This window comes from Siniperca chuatsi, linkage group LG24, assembly GCF_020085105.1.
Source record: "Siniperca chuatsi isolate FFG_IHB_CAS linkage group LG24, ASM2008510v1, whole genome shotgun sequence".
NCBI classification, from domain to species: Eukaryota; Metazoa; Chordata; class Actinopteri; order Centrarchiformes; family Sinipercidae; genus Siniperca; species Siniperca chuatsi.
This window is the reverse complement of record NC_058065.1, coordinates 8,018,351-8,038,276: the sequence shown is the minus strand read 5'-3', so window position 1 is coordinate 8,038,276 and position 19,926 is coordinate 8,018,351. Positions and strand designations below refer to the sequence as shown.

Here is a 19,926-nt window from a genome sequence, read left to right as displayed (position 1 = left end):
AAAATATTATATATTATATCATTAATTATTAGTACTCATGCATTAATGTAAAAGCAGGATTTTGCAGTTGTAGTTGGTTGAGGTGGAGCTAGTTTTTAACTCATTTGTATTATTTTCATTATGCATTAATCTCCTGATTATTTTCTCCATTAATCAACTGACTGTTTGGTTTGTAAACATTCAGATAATAGTGATAAATGCCCAGAGTCCAAAGTGACATCTTCATAATGCTTGTTTTATCCAACAAATAGACCAAACCTCAAAATGATTCAAAATCAATTAAAATAAAAGCAGCAAATCCTCATATTTGTGAAGCTGGAACCATGGAGAATGGCTTAAACAATTATCAAAATAGTTGCCACGTAATTTCCTGTCAGTGAATTCATTGACTAATCAATTCAGAGTGTGCAAAGATCTTAATTAGTAAAGAAACTAGCAACTAAAGCTGTCTGATAAACTCCTGATAAAGTATTATTACTTCATAATGCTACTTTTACTTAAGTTAGATTTGAAATGCAGGACTCTTACTTGTAATGGAGTATTTTTACAGTAGAGGATCTGAATACTTCTTCCCCCACTGGCCAACAGTCACCTCCATACAACCCTATCATTTATGCAGACAAAATTTATTTTATGCAGGCTGATTCACAACTAGTCTAAAAGACCACAAATGTATCCTACAGTACATCAGACAAACAGAAAGCTCGGCATAACATAAAACATAGAACTGACTCAAAGTGTGGAAAAGTGAGCTGCCTCTTGGGGAAAAACAGATGGATATTTTTCTTTAATTGTGCCAACATCTAAGCACCCTGGCTAAAATGACTCCACCACCTTTAGTGCTTAATGTGGCCTTTGGAGCAATCAGAGGAGTTCAGTCTGCTGATATAAGATTTTGACCATCAGGACATAACAGCTCTGAAATATAAGCTGGAGCTCTGCCATTTATTGCTTTGAAAGAAATCAATACATTCTGAAAGTCAATCCTAAAGTTAACTGGAAGACGGTGTAAAGTGGCCAAATAGGGACTGATGCGATCTGCTTTTTTAAGCTCTAGTTAAGAGTCTGGATGCAGCAATTGACAAGAAATAATGCATGGGAAAAAAACAACAGGCATCAGTGATAGAAATGTATGTACACGTTTTGCAGCTGTTTGATGGCAGAAAGCAGCTGGCAAATGAAGCCTCACATGTGGGCACTTGCTGCAAAAGGTGCAAGAGGGTGCTTCTGCAACTAGAGAACAGATGTTGTATTAATAATGAGTATCAACAATTGATTTCTGTGGTTTTGTTTCTTTTTGATTTTGTATCCTCTTTATGTCACTTGCGCAAATCTGTAATGTATTCTCTTACTGTGTAAATGTGTATGTGGCTTCAACCTGCCATTTGCAACAACAGCGTCATTAGTACAGTAAAACATCATGTGATATTTTGTTGCTCACTCTCTCTTCCAGGACTTCAGAGGTCAGTCTCAGCCACCATTTCACTTCAGCAGGGTGGACATCTGCTGATCCTGAACAATGTGATCAATAAAGTGTTACATTATCTCTATATGTTTTATTTTTCATATCGCAATAAATGAGTCCATGCGTGACAGTCCGGTCACAACAAAGGGAGTTCAGGAGCATTGAGGAGTTCTTGTCCTAACTGTGACTGTCGTAGGGCGAAGAGTGTGATGCCTGAACTGTACGCTGCGGGGATCGTGATGTGTGTTAACTTGACTCCATCTTGTTCCTGCTCCTCTTCTAGGCGCATCTGCCTCACTTGACCTAATAGGAAGAATATAGGGAGAAAAACACTAAGGACATGTTTGCATAGCAGGTGAAAAATCTGCATAAACAAAAGCACAATTAACTGCTTCACCCTCGATATCCAGGGCTTTCCACCGCGGGTCAGATAAGCTGGACAGACAGCAATCAGGCGTCAGTCGCTGCAGGACGTCTGCTCGACGAATCAGCAACACAGATTCACTGCAGAGTCTCTGGTGCACCTCTCCCTCACTTACTGAAAATAGGAATTTAACACAAAAATTACGCATCAAGATCAGGAGACATGATTCTCCTAAAAATTAAGAGTTGTTTCTTTGCCCTTACTCACCTACATCTAAAGGATTGGTCATGAAAACAGCATTTGGTGCAACGCCAAATATAAGTTGATGGTGCCAGGCGTCAGGCACCTCCTCTCCCTCGGGCACAGCCAGCTGCATGTTCATGGTCGCCACGGGAACAGCACCGCTTCGGATCCAGTGTGCGAGCCAGGGGACGAGTCTGACCAGCCGCCGAGGGTGAAGGTGGAAGAAGCGACCCATTACCTCCCCCTTACTGGCCTCCTCTGCTCCTTGGATGAGCTGAGCGTGAGTCGCACCTAAAAGAAGTTGCTATGTCTGACATCAATGATTACAGGTGTGTTCCTTTTCCACGCAGATCCCCATGACAGCTGGAGCTAAACGCCTGAAATGTCAACGCAAAAATTGTGTAACACAGCTGAAAAAGTCAATTACAGTCGCTCCTCTGAGAGACATAAAAGTCTTTGTCTAATTCAAGAGGGTACTTTTGAATTTTGCCTGGTTGGCAGTGCAGCCAGCTGTCACACTGGCAGGAAACCGCGCTTATGGGTTCAAGACGTTACAGAGCCTCATTCAGCGGAGGAGTTATAGTCCCTGCTAGCATCTGTGACACCTGAAATATTAGTCTGTGGAGCCTGGCTAATATACGCACCTATACAAAGTCATCCTTTATGTATTAACATTTCATTACCTGAAATGTCACAGTTTGGAGAGGGTAGCTTTAAGCTCATGCCAAGTGTTTATAGTTTATATCTGACAATTTAGTGAATGCTTTTTAAGTACCATGAATAGACACTTTAGCACAGGCAGATACAGAATTGCACCACTAACCTGAGCCACTGAGCCACACAAGACTGATATACTGTAAACTTTAGGTCTACTTTTCTGCCTGTGGGATGCCTCATAGACTACTAGTACTTTGAAAAGTTACATGAAGAAGACAATGCCAATAAAAAATGATAACTATCACTCTCCACTAAACAGCTCAAATAGGACTGATCTAAAGCAGCTCCTAGGTAGGGCTGGGTTTTTCTTTTTCTTTCTATTGTCTTTTCTTTTGATTCTCTGTTTGTTTAGTCAGCTTGTACACTCTTCATAATGTTAACCTTGTGTTCTTGCGGGTTCAATCTGTTCTTTGTTCTGCCTTTATTTTGACTCTCATCTTTCTGGTCATTGTCAAAAAGAATGCCCTGTTGTCAAAATAATCCAGATACAATGCACAGTAAAGTATTCAAATGTAACCTTAAAAATATATTGTCACTGTACTTTCAAAGCAGTCAAACAATGTAATGAATCCTTTAAAATGTTTATGTACAAATTCATTATGAAGGTCTAACAATCAAAAATAGCCCTTTTCAGACATGGAATACATAACACCGCTGGCTCGTGATGGATTTTTGACACTCAGACATAGGCATCTATTACGTAAATGTTCATTACGGCTCTATTCAGACATGACAGACCCGTTACAGGAAGAGTCATTATGGTGTCACTGGTGGTTTATTAAAAACTGACTTTCTTGTGTGAGAGATGATAATTTACTGATACATTTATTACCGTGGGAGGCGGAACAAGATGTGCATTTTAATCTGTCTCTACGCTATATATAAAAGTACTAATACCACAATGTGAAAATACTCCACTACAAGTAAAAGTCCTGCATTCAGAACCTCAAAAGTAAAAGTTCTCATGCAGTAAAATGCTCCCTGTCAGTGTTTAACTATTATATATGATGTTTTGGATTAATATTACTGCTGCATTAATGTGTATGTTGCATTTTACTGCTGTAGATTTTAACTACTTTATATACTGTTGGGTAGTTTAATCTACAGCAATGCATCATAATCTATGGGCTCACCATATGTTTGTAGCGTCGCTATCCTGTGAGAACCAACTATCTATAAAAAGTCAACTTTTCATGAGCTCAGAAAAACAGTCCAGTTTTCAGCTTTGTGACGATGCATTTTCCAGCTGATCCGAGGGGGGGTCTAAATTGTTTATTTAGCTTAAGAAGTAGGAGAATTTTCTCAACCCATAAAGGAACACTTCATCCTTCAGTTTATCAGAAACATTCAAAATCACCAGATTTGGAGTTGAAGGTTTTCACTGGACAGGAAGGGTATGAAAAGTAACTAGTAACTAAAGCTGTCAGACAAATGTAGTATTATTGGCCTCTGAGATGTAGTGCAGTAGAAGTAGACAGTTGCATAAAATTGAAATACTCAAGTATAAGTACCTTGAATTTGTCCTTAAGAGACATTACCTTATAAAGTAAATGTACTTAGCTACATTCCACCACTGCCTTTACATCAGTCTGACAGCATGTAATTCAGACTTGTGCTGTGCTGAAAGTGTTGTGGGTCTTGTTTTAGCACCTGTATATCAGGATTTACCGGCTTCACTCCGGGACAGCAGGTAGTCGGGCAGCGGTGACTCGTTCCTCCTCAGGCGCGTTTGGACGCAGCGGTCTGCCTCCTCAGGGGCCACATCCACGCCCAGGGCCTTCAGCACATCCACCACAGCCGTGGCCCCGCAGGCCGATGCTCCTATCTGCAGGGTCTGCCTCTCCAGAGCCTCCTGGATGGACCACAGCATGGCTTCTTCAGCTCCTGCCTGCTCCTCCTCATCATCATCACCTCCATGGCCCTGCTCACACACTGCCTCCATCTGAGAGCTTCACCTGGAGTTTATGATTAGATTAAAACTCCATACACATTATCAAGATAATGCTCCGGTAAGCAATATCCTGTGCATCCATGAAGTGCTCACATTACATTTCAGCGCAAAAACTAAATATGAGGTACATTTACCCACTCAGATGCTTCAAAACAATTCAGTACCTGGACAAATAGTTTCACTATAAAGATAATTACCACTAGCCTTATTATTGTTGCAAATGGCACTGATTATCCTGCTCAGTGACTCCCATGCAACCAAAAGTCTCTCTATTGTTTTAAACTGTACAAGCACTAAAATTCACTTGCATGTTTGCCTTTATAGCGTTATAATAAATCACTTCCTGGTGTTTCCTCAAAATCTCCCCGAAGTGACAGACAGAAGCCGACAATGACAAATAAGCAGTACGCATGCGCGAGCGACACGTGGTTCTACCTTCTGTGCTTTATTTACCAGCCGGACACAAAGGCAAAGTGACAACTAGCGCCCCTGCTGGCCGCACTCGCAGTACCGCGACACTTTGTAAATTAAACCCACCAAACTACATTTACATAAATATGCAGATGGTCGAATTAATTACAAAAATGTTATTTATTAAGTAATATGTTCTCAAGACGCACTCTAGTTGATACGCAGACATCTAGACTGTTGAGGGTGAGCGACAGTCTCAAAAGTGTATTTATTTTAGGAATTGGCATAAACGTATGTATATTTTTTGGTTTATTTTTAGGGACTAGGATAAACATATTTTATGCCCTGACACTTTGGTTTGGTTTAGGCACAAATGTGGAGAATACGTAAGTCTTTAAGCAGCATGTGAAGTGTTTGGTTCGTTCCAGCTGGGGAATACTGCTAAACTCAGACCTATTTTGTCCCAAACTGAGATGGGGATGATTAATCATGCTTTTAGTTCATCCCATTTTGTAATTCCCTCTTCACCTGTCTTACCAAGACACCCCTGGATCAAGTGGTCCAGAAATGCTGCTGCAAAGTTTTTGACCAGGTATTTAAAATGGTCTTATGTGACACCAATCGTGATTTCTTTATAGTGGCTCCACATCAAATTCAGATACTCTTGTGATTACTTCTGGAGCTCTGCATGGTCAGGCTCCTTCCTACATTAGACATCTACTGCAGTCGCATGTTGCATACAGTAGGTCATTAAAGTCCTCTGGTCAGGGTTTGTTTGTTGTTTCTTGCTCCAAAAGTTTAAAACTACTTTTGTGTCTTTCTTTTGCCCTTTACTGTGAATCACTTTGTGACGTGTGATCTAAAAAAGGTGCTATATGAATAAACTTTACTTACTTACTTACCTTTCCAGGCTTAACATCAAACTAAATTTCCCTTTATATTTTATATAAACATCATTAAAAGGGGGGGAAAATCATAAAGTAATGAATTTCTATAAAGATACAGTAGTTTTCTCATTTTTACTACTATATTAAAGAGTTGAACTGAATAGGTATTTAATGTCCATCATACTTTTTTGCCAACCCATTGTTTTATCTTCATTTAAGTTGAGATATGAAAAACATCACCATGGAGTTGCATTGTTTTCACCCAACAACAAAGAAGTCTGCTCAGCAACATGATTTATTCATGTTTTTACCAAATTATCACTGTTGTTCATAAGATCTTGCAGACTTGCAGTGTCTTGTTTACTCCATTGTATAAATGCGGCGTCGCTGTATGAGTCTTCTCCGTCAGCTGATATAATTATGTAAGACAGAGCAGATTTCCCAGGATTGTATTTACTCCACAAACAATGATTTATGTTGCTCTGAGTTCTGGACTAGAAGAAAATGTATTCTGACATTCAGTTTCAGATTGGTCAGAGATTAGGGTGTGCAGCCAAATTACTTTCTTGTTTCTGGTTAAGGAATTTCAATACTTTTACCTCAAATTATCCTTAAAAAAAACGACGTGATTCTAAGCTGAGATTCCTATTGATTGTGGAGGTCAGACTCCAGGGACATACATTATGTGTCCATGCAGTCCTGTGACAGTTTTCCAGCAGGCCAAGAGATGTCAGTGTTGCCACATTGGAATGCAGCAGGGAGCAGAGCAGCATATGTGGCAACACGGCAGCAGATAAGTGGTGTCACTATGGCTGATGCTTGGTGAAACAGCCTGAGGCGTGCAGCGTGTCGCCGACGGCCGTCTCCTTCATCGGGTCGTGCATGTGCATCACATGAGGAGGGGGGCAGCAGGGTGAAAAGAACAGAGAGCAGCACACCTGAATTCTTTGCTTCTCCTGATGCATCAAAGCTCTTTGAGAAAAGGTCGACACAAGGATATTTTAATGGCATATTTCATTTGTTCTCCTTTTTTTCCCCCCTATTTTCCATTTTTACACCAATTTCAGCTCATAAGGTCAGAGATTTAAAGCAGGTAGTCTTATATAAGTTTGTAGAAAATGTTGTATTTAAAATAAATATTAGTTTTATCCGCAGAGCCTCAATAAATTTGGGCCAGTATGGTTTAGAGCAGCACAAATGAAACACAGCTAACTACATGGCTCCAAATCATCCAAACAGGATTCCCACAGGACAACAGTTTTCTTCCAATTATTTTTGACATAAATTAAACAAACAGGCAACACTGGCCCAAGGTGGCCAAATTAGCCGAGTCATTGCACAATGCCACCTGGTGGCGGAAAATGGACATAAAAAACAGCCCAACATGATCTGCACATAAAACAAAGAGTTTTGGTTTATTAAGAAAGTCTAATTTTATTCTCCTGACCACCTTCCTTTTGATCTTTCCCACATTAACTATCTGATCATTGTCAGTGTGCGAAATCATGAACTTCAATCCTGGTTGGTATTCGTCTCACCTCCACTTTCTCCTGGTTTTCCACAGCTACAGCGATGGCAGCTGGAAGCACTACAAGCAGAGTGTGATTAAACCTGACTGGGCTCTCTCCGAACGTGACCCGGCAAGCGATATGAAGCATGTCAACAAAGAAGTAAGGGTTGGAGGGGAAAGTCTTCACATGTCTGGGATGAAAGATAGAAGCAGAGAGGCTGTCTCAGTTTCTCGCACGGCAGCCTTCACCTCAACATCACCTTTTGCCATTTGCAGAGGTGGAGAAGCCGAAGAGTTGAAAGCCCTGTAGTGGGGTTTTCTAACTATGAAGTCATCACACTGTCAACAAATATACAGATCAATATTTTTCGTAAAGGGGATATGAATAATGTGAACACTGTGGGCTTGAGGGTTGCTTGAAACGTGGAGTGTTAATAATTTTGAAGTAAACCAAGAGCTCCTATCTGCATACGAGAGTGAAAGCACAAACTAGCAAGACTGGAGAAGAGGAATGATCGAACTGTTTTGACAGAGCAGTTAAATAGATATTGAACCTTTGCATTAAAGCTCCCTGGCAGCGGTTCAAGACTACAGTATAGAGCAGAGAGTGAGACATTCAGCTCTGATTACACACATATCTTCAACACCAAATCCTCAAGCTGAACTAAGTGTACTTAATCATCAGTGTTGCTGACTGAGTAGCTTTTAGCATTGGAGCTCCCCTCACTGGTGAAGTGATAACTGAACCGTTGCAGATAGATGGCTGTTGAGATATTAACCTTATAAACAGTGCAAAGGTAGGCCTAGTTTTGTTCTGAACTGAACAGCAACAGACTAAACTTACTACTGCACTGCGACATCACAGAGTTATAAACGGTGATGCAATCACTAACAGTATGGATATGTCATGCACTTGAACTGTAATGAGACTGCTTAGCTTGGAAAAACGGATTGAACTATAGTGTCAGTGGCTTTGAATATTTGAGCTTTGAACTGAATTCGAAACATCAAAGTGATTCATCATTTCCACCTCTGGTTCTGATGTCTGCTGAGAAATCTGCTGCCATTCTAGCTGATGTGCCTCACGTGACCTCAGCGTCTCTAGGCTGAAACGTGCTTCCCCGGGCTGCAGGTAAGCGAACGCACGGTGGTTGTTCAAGGATGTTCACAAGGCTCAGTCTTTTATACTTGTATGTACAACTTACATAACGTCTCTTCTTCTGTGAACCTGCCTGCCGCCCCTCCAGACCAGCTTGTTTGACGCGCAGGTCTGCACGACGCGTCAACAGTTACCCATAACACCCTCCTCTGCGCCAGACGTTTATATGTGTCTTTGGAGAAGCATAATTAAAGCTTTACTGGCGGCTCTTTTCTCCATTCGGCTATCTTCACATGTCGGGTCTATTTTTGGAGCAGCTTGCATCTCTGAAGAGTGTAATTCAAATTTTGTGAGTGAATATAAAAGCCTGTATTTGTTGACAACTGACATGACATTAATATTTAATGATGCATTTAATTTGTTATTTTATGACTTTATCTTGACATACAAACAGATTTAGTCGTTTTTTCTTGTTTGTTTATATCATTTCTCCTCCACAGTCTGTCAAGAGTTTCCCTCTGCAACCCTAGGCCTAACCTGTTCACAAAATATACAGATACAGAATGAAGATGCAGTGATGGGCTGGGTACAGTAATTCAATGAAAAAAAGCATCGGCACACTCAAATCTGTGCAAAACAAAATGAAATAAGCAAGCTTTCATTCAGAGACTCCGTGTCTGTCTTACTTTAGGCACCGACTGAACGATCGCGTCCAACATGATGACAAGTTTGGTAAATTGTTTTACTTTGTTCTGATATTTTGCTACAAGGATGACATACATATTCATACACTCTTCTCTACTGGCTGTTGCTGGCATGTATACAGCTACGTACATTTTCCAATATCTTAACGTCTATTAAAGTGAACAGCTGGAGGCCCTTTGAGATTGTTTTTTCTTCCATTACACAGTGTCCATATTCCAAATACATTTTATTTTTGCTGTCCTCTCTTCAAAACCTGCTCAGAAAGTGTCATTGTTGGTGACAGCGCCTTGCAAGCCTCCAGGTTACGACTGGTTGCTATAGCTGTAGAGTTCAAACAGATACTTGATGCTTCTAAGTAATGAAGAAACAATCAGAAGAGGTCGGTTATGTGAAAGCAGCGTCTTTCCAGATGTGCAGGGAAAAGGGAAAATAGTGAATCTGTCAGCTGAGTACAGCCTTATAGCGGTTCCCTTGGAATAATAAGGGATGCAGAGTCTATTTAAACACTATCTCCATGACCTCTTGGTGCACAGCAGCTGTGCAGGGATCTACAGGATTAACCGGCGCCTCTAAGGTAAGCTGATTCATAATAAATAGCAGCAACGCTTTGAAAATACCCATAACAGCACATTAGCATTGAAATGAGGTAGTACTTTTGTCAGGAGGTAATTCTGGGTCACGGAGACAAACGTTGAATACTGCCGGAGGGACTTCAGCACACACTTGGCTGTCCCCTCCCCGGCCCAGTACACCTACATCGCTAATGTCAATAGTGTTAACGTCCTGGCTCGTTTGCAGAGGAGCAGGGGATGAATTTCTTTAGAGAGCTGGAAGCCATCCATTTTGGACAGAATTCACCTGAATCTTGCTTCATATTATGTGCTACATCCATGGGAGACTCTTCTACATATGCTGTAAAATTTAATACAAAGCCATGAGGTGTATGAGATTTGTACCTTACATTCTTCCCTTCAACTGGCTGTAAAACATTTCTTGCTGTTAACTTACCTTTATGTAGGCCATTACAGCAGGCGAGTGCCAACCTCTCCAGCATGTACCCTTCTTTTCCTGCTGTAAAAGTTCTCAGAATTTCAAAAAGCCAAGTGCATAAATAATCCGACAGAACATTTAGTCTCTGCGAGAGCAGGGTTTTTGTCTTTTGTCAAACACATAATGCGAATTTTGCACTCCAGGAAACATTTAAGTGGCAGCTCTATGGGGCTGTGTTCAGAGTCCAAATCACTTAAGAGCAAACTCATGATCTGCTGCTAATTGAAATTATAGAGGGAAACAAAGCTGGATCAGAAACAGTCCTATACCTGCCAAGCTCAGTTGTCAAAAACGGATTTTTTTATGGTTTATTCAACATCCCATCAGTGGTCTGTTCCCTCAAGTGAATACTTTATAGCACAGATTGTTCTTTCAATAGTAGTCTCCTTCCTCTTTCTGTTTTTTTATTTAGGAACCTATTATACCGTGTTCAGTCAGATGGAGCACCTGGAGTCGCTATGCTGTGTGTCAGCCACTTTTCAGTGAAATTTAAAATCAAATTTAATCACTCAAGGTAAATAATAACTACATTTAAAGCCAGAAAATCCAACCAGTTGAAGATAATCATAATTATATGATTATATGTACCCACTGGGGATATAAAAGACTTAACGTTTCAATGACCAATTCATAAAATAAAATAAAAAACATGGTTTCTCAAAGCTCCTGTTGTCCAGACAAACACTTAACACCAACTTTCCATGAACAAGACTTGACAAGAGCTCTGTAACAGCTGCATGGCTCGTTCATGAATACAAATCAAATGGTATGCCACTTTCAGTTACATCTTCAAGAACTACTGTGACATGTTTTATTACTGTCAAATGCTATGTTACATACAATACGTGGATGAAAGCAGTGTTAAGTCATTATTAATGAATGTCTGATGCAGTTGATACGAAGCTGTTGTGAAGGCATTTGTGTGTAATGTTGCAAAAATTGTTTATTGCCCATTATCACATCTAAACAGAATCAGATTCAGCTCGCCCAGAGACTGAAGAAACACTTGTCTAAGCTGGCTGTGAAATGCTATACATCATCACCTTAGTGCAAAAACAAACTGTCCTTGGCAGATAATGTTCCATAAAGTTGCTCGAGCTGGCTGATTTTCCTCTCTGCGAGACATTTGTCAGGTTTCTCTGACACCGGGACAATTTCTGCTCCGTGCTCATATATCACAGTGTAAAGGTGATGAGTTCTTTTCTGAAGATGTCAGGGCTAAAATAGTGGTGCAATCACACACGACATTCACAAACTGAGAAGAAAACTTTCCATCTGTTAACTCGCAGCCCCGCTTCAACCCTGACATGGCCGAGCTGCCGTAGCAGCGGAGCCCTCACACACCGATATGGCAGATGTGACTGAAAGGTGCTCTTTAGGTTCAGACACCTGCATCAGGCAGCCTGGCATTAGCTCATGATGCCCGCTGTGGTAGCTGTCACTATAGCTGAGTGTCTCCACAACAGAATGCCATTTTCTCTGCTTCGTTTATCCAGACCCCCGCTGCTCTGTCCGCAGTTTAGCTATCAACCTCTGACATTTACCAGCTTCCCTCCAACCCTGGCTCATCCAAAATGCTTTTTCACTATCCAGGAAGATGTGGTAAAAGTTCAGATGGGCTTCAAGAAGGTTTATGGAGGATAATGCGCCAGTCTCCTGTTTTATCTGCCCTGGCTGTGAGAGTTTGGCAATAAGAGCAACAGATACAGGCAGCAGGAGAGCGTTTTGGGAAAGACTGACCACAGATTTTGGCTCCTGCTAGCTCTACTCTGCAGTGGACGAAGGCTAAGACTGTCCTCACCAGAAAAACTATATCATTGATTGTTTACATGCCTGAAACAAACTATGTTTATGTCCTGTAGTGGCTGTATAAATTATAAGACCTCTTACGGAGGAGGATGTTGTTAGGAAGCATCCACTCCCAAGTCATCCATATGTGCAATATTTTTGTTTCATTCTATTTCTCTCCACATGCAGAGTGTTTTTGTTTAGAAAGATGCTGCAAAGAGGAAGGTCTCCAAGGATGGACTTTCAGGATGGGATAAAAACAGCCCTGGACTTGTGGCTCAGACCGGCCCACCGAAACCCACCTGGAGATACAGTACATGATCAGCCGTTTTGAACTATTCCTGTAACCATAGCGGTGGTAGATCTTGTTGATAGAGAAATTGCTCATATATGTCAACCTGACTGCTATGACAAACTGACTTTTGGAGGATTTGTTGCTAAAGCCATATGTCCCTTCTTTCTCCCCCTTCTGTCAAGTCAGTCTCTTCCATTTACTCTACAAGAAAGCAGAAATGACAAGAATATTTGCTGTTAAAGGCTGATAAACTCTGAGGACCTCCTTATATAATCAACATATGAATATGAAACAACTGGGAATGGAGTTTGGAGGACCAAAGGCATGTAAATTACAGATATCTTAAAAGAGAATGCCGTATAGAGAATTTCTGCATGTTAAATCCTCTCTCGTTGCCACTCACCCTTTTGGTAAACATGAAGGGTCGCCTTAGATCTATTTTCCATCATGTCCTCTCCTCTGACTTCCTTGAGGAATGCTCCATGTGTCTTGTGATTGGGCCTTAAAGGAACAGACTCTCTATATGACTCTGTTTATTTGTGTGTGTGTGTGTGTGTGTGTGTGTGTGTGTGTGACACAGAAAGGGAGAGAGCAGAAGAAGGAGAGTGAGCGTTTTGGAGGCCCATCTCCCGATCTAGAACCAATTTCTATGCAAATGCTCCGACCTGATTTGGAAGGAGCGACCATTGTTCGGCGTGGGCAGGCACGGTTGGCTTAAGGTGTCGTAACACTCAGCAGCTGAGCGGCCTGACACATAAAGCACCGCATATGCTCATATTTCCTGAAGTTACAAACTCACCGTGTGATGCATTTTAGTGCAGCGGCACGCGACTGGAGGGCAATACTTTACACAGGCATGAAAAACAGCTGTAGGGGAGAATCACACCTCACGGGAGGGAAGAGGCCGGCAAAATAATTGTGAGACTGCGGGGAAATGTTCCTCTTAGCCAATGGGGCAGAAACCTGTGCACTCATATTTCTTGGCCACTATACCGAAGCCCTGAAGCATCATTCAGGTAACAAATATCACCGTCTGCTTGTTGCTGTGTTTCTCAACAGCACCTTTCATCAAGCGCTATGGGGGACGTAGCACAAAACCATGTGTGCCAGTGCTGTTAATGGTTGTTGGCCATGATGGTTAGCTATTGTTGTTGCCCATAAAAATAGCACAGAGCAGTTGAGCAGAATTGCAGCGACGCTACATTTCTAGGCTGTATCAACCATGAAAGTGGAAGAGAGAGGAGCTCCAGGATTTTCAAAAGAATATATAAATAGACGGCAAAGGATTTGCTCAGAGATTTGCTGCCTCGCATTTTCATTCACTTGCCGTCCTTCACAACATGCCCACTCACACTCTCTCACACACATACACACACACAGGGAACTTTGTGCGAGTGTGATGACCCCTATTTCACTTATGTGTTCCTGGATGAGTTCAGACACTGATGAGAGCGTAAGCAATCTTGCCTGCAGCACTTGCAATGCGCTGCCCTGCATTTGTTATGTGTGGTTCTGATTTAAGCAGAGACTACCTCCATCCTCTGTGGGGAAGGCCGTATCGCACCTTCAATAAAATATTCCTTATCACTATGCAAACATGCACTGAAGAAAAGTTTTGTACTCTTGCCATCCCGGCGAGTGAGAGGAGCCAACTCCTCCAGTTAATTACGTGCTCAGATGGTCTCTCTGACACATGGTAGTGTAGATCAGTGGTACTCAAAGTCCCGCTCAGTGGCCACTTGCAGCCTATGAAAGACTTCTGAGTGGCCCTTGAACATGTTCCAGCATGAAACATATTCTGTCCTGGGCTGCTGAACCACCTCTGTGTTCATGAAGATGACAGGATCCATAATTAATGTTTAATAACTTCATCCACGGTTTAAATGTTTTTATTACCATTCTTGAAACGGCTCTCCCGAAAGCAGGTCAATTTCCAAGTAATAATCCACTGGATTATTATTTTCACAAATGTAGGTTTTGCTTCACTTTAATGCCAATTGATGTAACACAATTAAGCCTTTTCCATTTGCAGTTCTAAGAACCCTTAGTTATATGGAAAAATCCTCGGGAAAACAGGAAGGGGTGTGCTAGCTGCTAACTTTGTCTGTCTACCCACTGTATGCTATCTGTCTGGACAGGTAGCATACAGTGGGTTCTTAGAGCTTTTGGAATCTAGAAACGACGCTGACGAGAGCGGTGAAAGTAAACCAGAACAGTAAAGTTGAGGGCTGTAAAACCAAAACAATGAGCTGAAAGATGCTAAAACGCTCCGTAGAGCTGAGGGGAACTGCAGAGTTGGGTGATAATTCTCTGTCACATCACCTGACAACAGACACCTTTCCCATACAGTCATTTGATCAACTGTAAATATAAAACATTTATTATTATGATTATAGCAGCTTTAAAGATAAAGATCCAAGTAAGAAACCATCACAGTACCATCCAAACATTTGTTTGACTGACTGCAGTGAAGCATCTTTGGCACCAAAGCTGTCATCTAAATAAAAACAAACCAACAACAAAAATCATATTTCAGATTTCCTCTTCAATATGATCCATACTGTACAATCAGATTAAGCCCAAAAAGTGATATGTATGAGTCATAAAATTAAAGGCCTTCATTTCCGTCTCGCAGATAAAAATCAAATAACGGTGAAATGCAAATTATTGAAGCAATAATTTGTGCAGTGTTAGTGGCACGCCGGGATGAGCAAATTTATATTTCATGTCATGCATTAAGAAACATAAAACAAATAACTAAGAAGCATTAGAGCATAAGAATAAAGCATGAAACATACTCTGACACTTTGAATATTAATTCTACACAAAAACTCTGACTTGTCCATGAAAAGTAGATTGGATTAACAGAGGCAATTATAGAGAAGAGGATGAGAAGGTAACATGCAGGGTGACACATTTAACAAACTACATATAATATGGAAGAAATATTTACTTTAATATTCTTATAGATTATTTTTATAAAGAAATGCCAAGCTTAAAATTTGTCTTGATGGAGTGATTCACTATCCCACTGTCATGAATTATAAACTGAGTTCATGTCAGGTTTATCCATTGCTACTGGATTTTTCCTCCTTAACTCTTTATTTTCCTTTTGGCTTGAATTACTATGGCTCTGACCTTTGGCCTTATTACTATGGTTAACTTGTAAGGTTAATGACGGATGGTTTGAAGCTAAGCCTGCCGTTGCACTCATTGGAAATTGCTCTGCAAAAGGCTGTCACCTTAATGACAGAAATATAAAAAACACTGACAATTTGACACATTTGCTTCTTTGTCCGCATGGAGTTTGCTGGCCTCATTATCAAACCAAATTGCCATTTCATGTCACTTCATTCATACAGCAGGGCTGCCAAGTTTTCAGTGTTGTTTGGAGCGAGATTTGGTATCGGTGAAGTTGGTGCATTTTATGAGTAGGCCTCGGGGTCGGGGTCATCACTCCTATTAAACTAGAAAGCCAACCTAAAAATAGAAGAGAAGTTAAGAATTCTTAACTGAACTATTTGTTTGGATTTATCATATTTTTCTTATTGATTTTGATTCTGCTTTCACACATAACAGCTTCACAAACAGCTGTTTCTAGCTGTTAGCCATCAGGACTCCTCCAACTAGCCCCCTCCTCACATACTACTGAGATGCATTACCATGTACCTACTGTATATGGTTGTGTGTGCTATGTTTCTGTGATAATATGTTGACTGTATCATGATAATACGTAGATTGTCTGCTGTCCATGTATGTGTTTGTGCTCCAGAGTATAACATACTGTACGAAAAACATATTCCACCAGTGTTGGTCATGTGGCTAATAAACAACCTACTCTATCTATCTTTACTGATAAGACTATAAAGGCAATTCATCTTCTGACACCTTGGTAGCTAAATTAAGCTGTTATGGTACTGTCTGATAAATACCAATGCATGATGATGATTTAATTTTCATATTTGTAGTGGCGGTTCTAGCGTCACATTATTGGTGAGCCTAATTAATCTAAGTGAGGCAAAACTGCATACATGGAAGGTATTTTTTGATTTTGGAGTGGTGTGTGTGTACGCCTTTGTCAACTAAAACTGTACGCTTTGGGCTCTGGAAAAAATCCTGATGTTCCGACTTTGTCTTGTGTGCAGAGAAAGCCTATTTAACATATAGCCTATAATCGTATTTTGGCTTTGAGGCTAGCTCTAATTTGGCGTGAGATTTGTCAGATGGATTTGAGAGAGATGAGAGCTGTTGGCAACCCTGTATAATGTTAACAAAAAATGTAAAATAATGTTATATTAGCTACTAGATTTCAGCATTGCGGTACAATTACGCTCATGATTTTGCAAAGGAATGCTAACCTAAAAACCTATTGTTGGGAATCTCGACAAAGTTTCAGAGCGACAGACAGAAATTTGAAAAAGTAAAAGTCCACGAAAACTTCTGATGAAGATCATGTGATATGAATAAAAGCTCAGCTACTACATGGACCTTTAGGTGAGACTGTATTTAAGACAACACTAGATATAGAACAAACATACAAGTAAATAAAATGCAGTGTATGGTAACTTCAGAATCGTCACTGACAAAACGCGCCAGACTCCATTGAGAAAAACAGTAATTTTTACCTCGCAGATCACCTTAAAACACACTACATTCAAACTGAACAGAAACAAAATAAAACTCACCAAAACTGTCTTTGTTAGTCTTTTCACTGTTCCAACAATCACCAACTCTGGTTTGGTCCAAATAAATCCTTAATTCACCGCGTTAGATGAGAAAAGAAACACAGGAGAAACTCACTTGCACGCGCGGCCGGACTGGCTGTATAGACAAAGCACAGAAAGGTTCTGATAACAATACAGGCAGAGGGGTGTGACATCATTCTCTGCTTAGGATGCCATTACTCCACTATATCTTTACATAGCAAATAGTTGTTTACTGCTATACTGATGTTCAGAATCTCATATACAGAACCTTTAAAATCATGGATATCTTGCTCCACAAATCTCCACTAATTTCAGAATCTCAAAAACTCTAATGCGTTCTCTATCCGCAGATCAAAATACACACTATACCGCTGATGGCTGTTTCTGAACCACTCAGCGCTGTTAACCTAATTTCATTTTCAGAATTAATAAGCATCACAGGAGTGAAACCTCTTAGGGTGCTGCTGAGATCTTTGGCTCAGTGGAAGTTTGCTCTGCGCTGTCTCTTTTCCTGCTGCCTCCCTGTCTACACACTGGGTGTCTCATTACGGCAGTGCTGAAGCAGTAGGGGATCAGTCTGCTGGAATACCCACCTGTGGACATTTCAAAACTCTCTACTTCAGTTCTAAAGTCTCATTAATAATCTATTACTGTTATTGGCCTCTATCTAGAGCTAGATATTGCATCATAGGGCACACATCAACACAGTAAAGGTAGATACATTCATCACCATGCAAATCATGCATGTATTGCCTACATGTCTGTAGTCTTTTTAAAAATGTTTACACGTTATATTTTGTGGTTGACAGTAAAAGGAATTTTGTGATTTTGAAGATGGTGTGATGATGTGCCTTAGCCAAATGAGCCACCAGAATACCCAAAGATAGGGACTGTCTGATCATTTCAATGAGTGGCAATTTTTTTCCCACCAAAAATGTATGAGAGTATGAGCAGGAAAAGAAAGAAAGAAAAAAATGGACGTGTGGCATGAGAAATTTGGCCCCTCACAATTTACATCCAGTGCGACAAGGCAGGAAGTAAGGGTATGGAGGTAGAGGTGGTGGATGCGCACATAGCGGGTCAGACTTTCAAGCAGACGACTGAAGCTCATGTCCTGTCACAGACCTGCAATCAGACCTGTTTGCCTTTTTTTAAAATTGTAACCACAATCTTCCCTAACCATGACCATAGTTTATTTGCCCTAACCTTAACTAGTTGTTGCCATGCACAGATATTATAGAAAGCGAGAATTTTAAATATGTGTTCACACTGGACTGAAAGATATGTTGTGAGTACAAGCCATTATTACCAATAGGAAGGATTTCCAAAACTACAGAAATAATTTCTGTTATTTCTGTAGTTTTCTTTGAATGCGACTCAAGAAGGAGAAGTATTACTTGTGTCAAAAACTACTCAACCAAAAGCAAAAAAGTAACTAACTATTTTGTGTTTGTGGGGGGTGTTGCTTAAGGTACCGGTGAGACAATCCAGGAAGTCTAGTTGGAGTAAAAGATAAAAAGCTTGTCAGCTTTTCACGCAGGGCTAAAGTTGGTCACAATCTTAATATGAACAGCCAATCCACATCCATTTCAATGATGCTCTGCAAAGTGCAATGAAAAGGAAGAGAGATTGAAAGCTAACTAAAATAGAAGATACAGCTTGTCAGCTGTCAGCTTTATTTTATTTTTACCTTTCCAAAAGTAGTTGAATACAATACTGCATCAAAAAGGTACTTATGTGGAAGTAGTGGTGTACTCCAAAAATACAAGTGTATGAAAGAAGCACTTAATTTAAAGAATTGGAATTGGTTATTTTCCACTGTTGGTATTGAACTATCCTATCAAACCTGGGCAGACATGGTCATTTTGCAGAGTCATCCATACTATTTGTACAGAGATCATGGACATAATCAGCGTTAAAACCCTACATTACCTCTATTTGACCTGCTCCTGCATACTGCAAATGTAACACACACATGTTCTTGACCTTGGTTCTTGTCTATAAAAAAGAAATGAGGTGGCCGGGTGGCCTAGTGGGTACAGAGACCTTCCTTTATCGGAAAGGTCACAGGTTCTTTCCCAGCAGACAGCCAGTGTGTATCCATCAAAAGCCGTTTAGCCTCTCCAGATGTCCTTCAGCAAGACACTGAACTTCTTCCTGCTCACCCACTGCCACTCTGGCTGACAGCTACATATCTTAAAAGGTAAAAACATTCAAACACTGGACTGTGAACTATCAGGATACTTGGTTAGACATTATTTGACTAGAATCTAAATAACATTGATATTAAGTATTGATGTCTGTGCCGGGTCCCACAGTGATTATTCTTTAATTTATGTATTTTAAGGATCCACGTTCACTAAAGCCTCAACAACACATGTATACGTTGACAATGCGTGCAGTCTGGACACATCAAAGCACTCTTGCATGCACCAGAATCCAGTTCAAGCGACTTGTTTGATTGAGGTATTCATCAAATGTCAGCCTCTTTTTACAAAGTATAATCAGTCCCGGTGTGAATTATGTAAGAAGACAAATTCCAATATTTTTCCCAATGCAATTGGTCGATGTTTTATCAACTGACCCATTTTTATACGGCTGCTGTAGTGATTAATTTACTTCAAAGTGGGAAAAACACAGCAGGAAATAACTTCAGAAGGCCAAAACCTTAAGAGTTTTTACATGTGATAACATATTTTGTGAGTGTGTGTGTGGTCAATACAGCACTTCATGCA

General features: G+C 40.5%; 1 protein-coding gene across 3 annotated transcripts in view; it reads right to left on the bottom strand.

The window, feature by feature from the left end:
* Positions 1 to 607: 607 nt before the first annotated feature.
* The window catches only part of LOC122872202, a 76,525-nt gene continuing 57,206 nt past the window's right edge, over positions 608 to 19,926 (bottom strand). Inside the window, exons 1-5 of one of the 3 annotated variants that reach the window (XM_044188120.1) lie at positions 4,875 to 5,235; positions 4,458 to 4,744; positions 2,097 to 2,363; positions 1,863 to 2,003; positions 608 to 1,768 (exon numbers count right to left, since the gene is read on the bottom strand). In XM_044188120.1, coding sequence (XP_044044055.1) covers positions 1,602 to 1,768; positions 1,863 to 2,003; positions 2,097 to 2,363; positions 4,458 to 4,731 — 849 coding nt within the window. In that variant the 5' untranslated portion in view covers positions 4,732 to 4,744; positions 4,875 to 5,235 and the 3' untranslated portion in view covers positions 608 to 1,601. Of the gene's footprint in view, positions 1,769 to 1,862; positions 2,004 to 2,096; positions 2,364 to 4,457; positions 4,745 to 4,874; positions 5,236 to 19,926 lie in introns of those variants that run through there. The other 2 variants (XM_044188122.1, XM_044188121.1) reach the window with 2 other exon arrangements.